Source organism: Rhopalosiphum maidis, chromosome 3 (genome assembly GCF_003676215.2).
Source record: "Rhopalosiphum maidis isolate BTI-1 chromosome 3, ASM367621v3, whole genome shotgun sequence".
NCBI lineage: Eukaryota > Metazoa > Arthropoda > Insecta > Hemiptera > Aphididae > Rhopalosiphum > Rhopalosiphum maidis.
Window position 1 is genome coordinate 63,422,938 of NC_040879.1, and position 8,024 is coordinate 63,430,961.

The 8,024-nt window shown below is 24.6% G+C and overlaps 1 protein-coding gene across 1 annotated transcript; it reads right to left on the bottom strand.

The window, feature by feature from the left end:
• Nucleotides 1-1,254: 1,254 nt before the first annotated feature.
• LOC113558106 (33 kDa inner dynein arm light chain, axonemal-like) lies at nucleotides 1,255-6,349 on the bottom strand. The gene is made up of 5 exons (XM_026963619.1): nucleotides 6,263-6,349; nucleotides 5,267-5,513; nucleotides 5,006-5,154; nucleotides 2,110-2,316; nucleotides 1,255-1,326 (listed from the first exon to the last, which is right to left on the bottom strand). Exons 1-5 carry the CDS (start codon nucleotides 6,347-6,349, stop codon nucleotides 1,255-1,257), a joined length of 762 nt encoding a protein of 253 aa, XP_026819420.1.
• Nucleotides 6,350-8,024: the final 1,675 nt, after the last annotated feature.

Here is an 8,024-nt window from a genome sequence, read left to right on the forward strand (position 1 = left end):
AAATATAAAAATAAATTTAAAATTATAACAATCCTTTGAAACTTTGAAAGATAAGTATTATGAAATCTGTAAAAGATTTAGGTTTTATATAGGCACACGAAGATATTTAGGTTTTATAATTAATGTTTATAAATTTTATTATTTTAACATATAATATTGTAACGAATTAAATCCATAAATCTTTTATATAGTTACTAAAGAGGTTATACTGTTTACAGCAATGAAGTATAATAATATTATTAATATACCTTACTTCCCACTTGCTTTCGAAATATCAACAAACACGGCGTGTTTGTATTGTTGAAATAACAACGCGCCGTACGATTTAACACCTCAGCAACCCATTATAATTCTTTCGGTATACTTAGTGTTTGGTTGGTGGTATTTACTATTTTAATATTTTTGTACACGTGCTGTTTTATGTCGTACTGAATATATAATAATATAATAATATATTATGATTGTTATTCTTTTAAATTAGCGCTGTTAACACAATAATATTATGTAGTTTCATATTTAATAATCATGTCGAGTATAGTGTAGACACCTGTGCTGTACGTAATAATATATACGTCGACAATGACTTATTATTTTTTATTGGGAAACGCGGTCCCCATACACTAAACTATTCTTTCATGTCGATTTCACTTATTAAATATAATATAGAACAAGACATGTCTTGTGTTTTTTTTTTTATATATATATATATATATACGCACGTCTGTAGTATATTTTTAAAGAGAAAATAGTTTGGAATTTGGAAATTACAAAAAAACTAACAAATACAAAAAAAGTTAATAATAATTGTAAATTTGGTATACCTACATGTTCATTAAAGTAATATCGATATTCTTTATAGACTCACTATTCAAATAATATTGTAAATGTTGACGACCATTTTCTTGTGATTCCTATTGGAAACAACAAGGGCATAACAACGTACAAGCCTTAAACCCAATATTCCTAAGTACTTTTAGGTGTTATTAATCGAATATCAATAATATATTATACACAATATTATAGGTATCATATGTTCAACGATTATATACCAAATGTATATTTACATTTAGAACATCGTTACACTGATTTGTCGTTATATACAAAGAAAAAATACTTTTAAAAAAAAATTATTTATTATAACTTTGTTTTGAATATCGAATAATCGACACAGTTCAAATTTGTAACATTTTAATTAAATTCAACAATAAAAGGTTAGAAAATAGAAACCTTATAATTAGCCATCGCCCATCACAACTAGGTGGGATTGACTTTACTTTGGATCAGATAAGAAGTCTTTGTTGATGGCGTTATCATATTCATCTGTTCCTGTAACAAACAAATATTTATCAATAAAATAATATTGGTACATGACTCATAGTCTCGTAAAGTCGTTTTCAGATCAAACTGGCACAACGGTGGCGACGCAAACATGCAAAACCAGTGGTTCTCCGTAATTTATATTAATATTTATTAATGATTGTAATAAAAAAATTTAAAACAGAAAACAGATACACAAGTCTGGGATACAATCACTTAAAAAAAGTCATTGCAGTTGTATTAATTCATCTGCTGACTATAATATACAAGGTATAATGTATATTTAGTAGGCACATAGTCAAATCAAGCATTTTAATAAATGCCTAAGCTATATTCATTATACAAATGCTACATACTATATATAAACAATAAATATTAATATTTTAGATATTTAAACAATCATACAAAAGTAGTATACTTTTGTTGTCTAAAACATTTGTTTGTTTTACGCTTAATTTCACTAATATTATTATTATTATATTATAAATCATAGTTATTGTTAAATCATTGATTTTCATATAATTTGCCACTTAATATATAAATATATATATACCAAATCAATTTAATTTACGTGATTTTAATTTTAGTTTTTGTATTTTTCGTTGTTACATTCAATATTACGATCATCAATTTATTTTAATTATAATATTAGAAATTAATATAATTTATGACTAAGATAGCTGTTGGAATAAAACCAACAAATAAGAAAAAAATTGTTAATAAAGTAAACATTTTAGAATCTAATAAGTTTCACTCTCTTTAGTCAAAAAATGCATTGAATCATTATCTTACTTTGAGTTGTTCTGTTGATCGTTTAATGTAGGTCATCAGCGTTTTGTATTTAATTTTCAATGCAATTATTAATTTATAATTCTCACCTGACTCTTTTTTCTTCAACTTATCTAAATATTTCTGTTTTGATTGTCTACATTTTATTTTTAAATCATCATTTATTGTTTTCAAATCTTCAACTTCCTTGTCATATTCTGGATTGACGTTCTAAAATGTTAAATGATAATGAGTTAAATTATTTTATTTTATATTTTATATTTATTAGGCCTAGGCCCACTGATAAGCCTGGAAATAATTCTAACGAAGCTTTCTTCAATATCAGTAGTCAGCTGAGGCTCAAAAACACAGTAATATAGTAGGTATACAGATAAAAAATAAAATTTAACTTAACATAACATATACTAAAAATGTAATAATTTAATAAATATCGTAAATTCCGATAATGAAATATAATTTATTAAAATTTAAAATGCTCTTAGGTTTATTATTGAATTGAGAACAAAATGTTTTAAAAACAAAGTTTTTATTTTTAACTCAGAATGGGGTGAAAATACAGAGCTTAACATTATAAATTAGAATAAATAATTTGATTGTACAGTTTTGAATTTATTATTAATTGGAGTACATATTTTTAAGCTGAAATACAATTCTTTAAATTGTATTATATACATATTCGAATTTATAGATAGTAATTAGAATACAGACCGTATATTTCATATCAGACTTAGTTAAGATATGTATATACATTTAAAAAAATATTGATGGAACAGAAGTGAAAAAGAAAACAGTGAAATGAGAGTAACACCCATAAAAAAAAATTTGGCTATTTAGTTGGATACTTGGAATTGTTTACTATTCCATTAATTTTTTATGAATATTATCATTAGTTTTGGACTAATAATAATGATTATAGTTAAAATTATAAAATATATTATTATAAGTATTTTATTCTTATTTAAATTTACAATTATAAGTTATAAAACAAGTATATATTAAAGAATCTATGCATAATGCATGTGTATATTATAATATATGATTGTATTAACATTTTATACTTCTTATACATGTTTTATTTTGACCCATGGTAAATAGGAATAGACTTGTTCAATGTTTTCCTCAAATACGTATGCTGTTAATTTAGTTTAAAAATAAATTATCGCAACTTGCTGGTGGACGACACTGCCGATAATAATATTTATATTCTCGTAAAATCTATTAAGTATAATATTATTATGTGTGAAGTCTATAATAAATCGACCCTATAATATGATAATATAAATATAATTCTAAATGAGACATGTTTTCAAACTGACTGTTTTATAATACGTCCTAATATAGGTAAATATTTCTGTAAATGAGTATATACATAAATGGCCTTTTGAAATGTATGGTTCATACTTATTGGCTGTTATACTTGTGTAGTTGAGCTGTAATTATATACTATTTTGATGAATCATTCTGCTGCCTATTTAAAATACCTACTCCATTTCGTTGTAACTAAACATATTTGGAATTTGCAGTTAATAGCTAGGGCTATTGGCTGTTATATTTTTAAATGTTTATTCATTATTCATGAATAAAAACTCAATACCGAGGGTTAATGGTACTATTTAGTATTTGTACACTAAGATTAACAGTCATTATGATTGTAATAATCATTGAATTTTTATTTAGCGTCCGCTACCTACAAACTGTAGTAGACACAATAACTGATAAATTAATATATTTCATTTCCCGGTTGACATTAACTATTATTGTAGTTAATTGCAGGATCAGGACCGATGCTGGAAATAAACTTTTCAACATCTAATTATCTTGCATTCGATATGGCACGCATATAATTATATCGTTAGTACATCCTATGATGTACAAATTGTACATGTTATGTTCGTAGTAAAATTATTGACAGGTTAATTCCTGACAACTAATGGAAATTTGTTAAATGTATCGTAAAGACAAAAATAAAATCTATCTAATATTGATGAAGGACTCCAAGGATAGACTGATAATGCTCCTCTACAACCTATGTGAAGTATTAAGATCCAACCCAGAGACGACATCGACTCTAATTCAATTCCTCAAAAAAACGAACCTAATCTAGAAAATATGATATATACACATAGATTATATTAAATGTAATTAAAATATATCATAAGCCTTTCATGTTTCATACTTAAAATATTTTGAATAAATTTGATAATTTAATATATTTTAGAAAGGGCGCATGTAAACTCCGCCAGAAAAAAAAAACAGGTAAGATTGGGTTCATGTAAACTGCCAGTGAAGAAAATCAAGTAGTAGTATAAAATGAATATAATATATTATTAAAAAAAAATTATGATATAATGTATTATCATAACGTACACATTAAATATTCAAATCATAATAAATAATCGTTATACCTAATCAGGGCCCTCAAAAGGGGGAGGGGAGCTGATGGACCTTGAGTACAGGAGCACGGCTATTTTAAAGGCCCGAACAAACATTTAGTACAGGGGTCCGATAATGTATGTGGGGGCCCTGCACCCAATAATCCAAAACTATATAGTTAATAGTTATGTCATGTATGTAAACTAAAATTATGTGATAAAATTTGTAAATATTCTAAGTCTTGTATAACTCTATTAGTGTATCTATTTATAGCATCCTGTCATTTTTTTAATGCTAATAACCTCAGCAGTTGAAGCAGTTAAGGCGTATATAGAAATAATAATTTAAAAAAATCTACCTAAATAAAAGTGACTGCTATCGACAGTTGTCAGACAATTAGGCCGATAGGGTAATAACACTAATAATATAATAATAAGTTATTATTAATAACTATATTATGATAAATTATTAAGTACTTAAATAAATATATAGATAAATAGATAATATTATATTTTAAACCAATTACCAATGAATCCGGATACATATTTTGAGATAACACTGCTTTATCGAGCATACATTTTAAGATGAAAATCGTGTTTTTATACTCGTTGTGAATCCTAAATAAAATTGCTCCAAGATCTTCATCCAAAATTATGATTTGTCTTAAAACTTCATCTTTTTGGTAATATATAATAACGTTTAGTAAAACCACACAATAAAATCATAAACTTACCTATATATATATATATATATATTTATACCTAAAGGAATAAAAACTTTATATTACCGAAAAATAAATTGTAAATATAGTTTCTTGTCTCGCATATCCCTGTTTTCTTAAATCTATAAAACTGTTCTAGTTGGTTCAAAACGATAATCATTTTTGTCACCTCGTCTCTATTTGACGGTTCTCTGGAAATTGTCTGTCTCAAAGTTATCACTTTGTTTTCATTATTAATGCGAGTCCATACTCTGGGAGGAAATACTTCTTCTAATACAGAATCTTTAACCTTATCTTTTTTTGTGTCATTGTTCTATAAATGTTACAATTTGTTAAAAATTTATTTACACATTTTTGTTTTATTTGAATAATGTCGTTGTAAAGAAATGTTTGAAAAAGTTTAACCACAATTTTTTTTTATATTTATATTGATATTACATGTAATTATTACAAGTTAACAACAAATGGAAATACTGTTATTTTGAAATATATTATTATATAATATATCGCAATTTGTAAATTGTTTTTATTTATTTTAAGTTCAAATTTGTATCTTACAACAGACATGGTCATTTTTTGTTAGCACCGAAAATAATCTAGTAAGTGTAACTAGGTACTTATAATTTATGGAAAATATAAAATTTGTTTAATTTTCTAAAAGTAATAAGCCATGTTCACAGTTATAAATATTTTGTTTTCTATTCCTCACATGTAATATTTTATATATGCAAGTACAAAATTGTACAAATCATTACAATATAAGCGCGTATTGAAGTTATTGAATGTATTATACGATGTACTACTCGCAAAAATTTACTATTTTTCAAGAATTGTCAGCTTTATTAATTTAATGAAATCAATAACCTAAATGGCTAAGTATACTGAATTGACTTCATTGAATCGAAATCATACCCGTTTTTCATTAATTAAATGACATTATTCTCTATGTGTATTAGTCATAAATTTAATATTATTTTTAATTTCAAGAAATCAAAATTGGGTTTTAAAAATTATAAATATATGAACCCGGCTTTAAGGATTATATACGAGTATATGTATTACTTGTTCTACAACGTCAGTAATATCCTTAACAGAGTTCCATTTCAAGACTCCTTTGCTTAAAAACGCAAGCAATTCGGTATTATTCATTTAACGGTATATTATAAACTGAATTGTTCAGTTCCAAAAATATAAATATTGACTTCTAGCTTATTTACTTTAATTATTGATTAGTTACGAAAACTATGTTTAATATTTATATTTATTTGTTTTTTTTTTAATCTTATTTTCTAACTTGTTAGATTGAAAACAAAATTTTATTTGTAAATATATTTGGAATAAAAATAATATGTTGTTAATTTTTTTATTTCTTTTTATTCATTTTTGTTTTGTTCTTTTTCGGAGCAATAGAAATACTTTTATTTTAAACTCTGAAGGAGATTACTGGTAGAAAATTGTAAAATAGTTGTAAGTTGTAACTTTATAGTCAAAAGTAAAATGAGTGATCGAAGTTTAAATTTTGATAAGTGTATATGATAAAAAATTGTGTTATTTTTCAAAAATTATTAATCGAAGAAACTTAAAACATTCTTCTATAGTCAATGTTAATAATTTATTTACAATGAAAGTTTCAAAATATTTGGACTAATTTAAAGTTATATATTTATAGGCATTTGAACATTTAAATTACTTTTTGTTTTGTTTTTTTTTTAAAGTGTTGATAAAATATTTAAACTTGGTCATAAAGCTTTTTAAAATTTGAAAAATATAGCTAATTTGTATTTAGCATAATATTATCGATATTATTGTATATAATAGACACTGGTAAAATGGTAAATGACAATTACATAATTACAGCTATAAATGTATAAACGTTTAAATAAAATGTTCAATACGACAATACCTACGTTATCTGCAGCATATTTTATATTGCCTATATTAAATAAAGAATATATTTCTTCAGGAAATGTAAAAAATAATTGTTTATATACTTTCATACATTACTTTAATATATGAAATTAATCTACATGTGACATTCTTCTAAACAATAGCTTGTTTATAAAACCGGTTTTCAAGAATACAATTCAAAAAAACGAAGTCCCTATCTCTTTGGGAAATAATGCCCGTATATTAGATATTACATGCAGCAATATTATGTTTTTCAAATATTCGTTTCGTTTTAAAATACACGAAATTTGTTTAATTTTTAAGAAGATCCAACTATGTTATTACGGTTAAAAATTTACTCGATGTTTTTGGTTTAACAGTAATAACAACTAAAATACTTGTTATACAACGATATTATTTTTTAATATTATTTATATTTGAATAATGCATTAAGCAATTTACAGCTATGTCATCTGCCGTGTCGTGTTTCTTGTATCATACTTTGATTGGTCGTTATAATCATAGTATAGTATAATTCACTAAACACCATGAACTATACCGCGAGTTGGGCTGAACTTAACTTTTGAACACGACACGAAAGACAACGTAATTATAAATCCGACTTTAGTGATAGAAAAAATGTCATTTAATAAATCGTTTCGTATGTAAACATTTATCAAAGTTTTCTTTACACAGATTCGTTGGTTTTAAATATATTTGACTTTTGTATGTGTATATTAATATAAATAGTAATTACACACATATATATATTATAATATATTTATTACGTAACTATTATAGGTATATTTAATATTTAGTTAAAATTAAATTTGAAATGTATGTAAATTTAGTTGTTTTGTCGATAAAATGCGAATAACAATTATTGATGCTCTGACGTTCCATTTTCTACGAAAGTACATTAACAACTTAAAATAAT

Coding starts and splice junctions, on each gene's coding strand:
- LOC113558106 (XM_026963619.1), bottom strand. CDS start 6,349: ATGAATAATACCGAATTGCTTGCGTTTTTAAGCAAAGGAGTCTTGAAA. Junction 2,317..5,005: donor ATATGTATCCGGATTCATTG/GTAATTGGTTTA, acceptor TTAACATTTTAG/AACGTCAATCCAGAATATGA. Junction 1,327..2,109: donor GATCAACAGAACAACTCAAA/GTAAGATAATGA, acceptor TGTTTGTTACAG/GAACAGATGAATATGATAAC.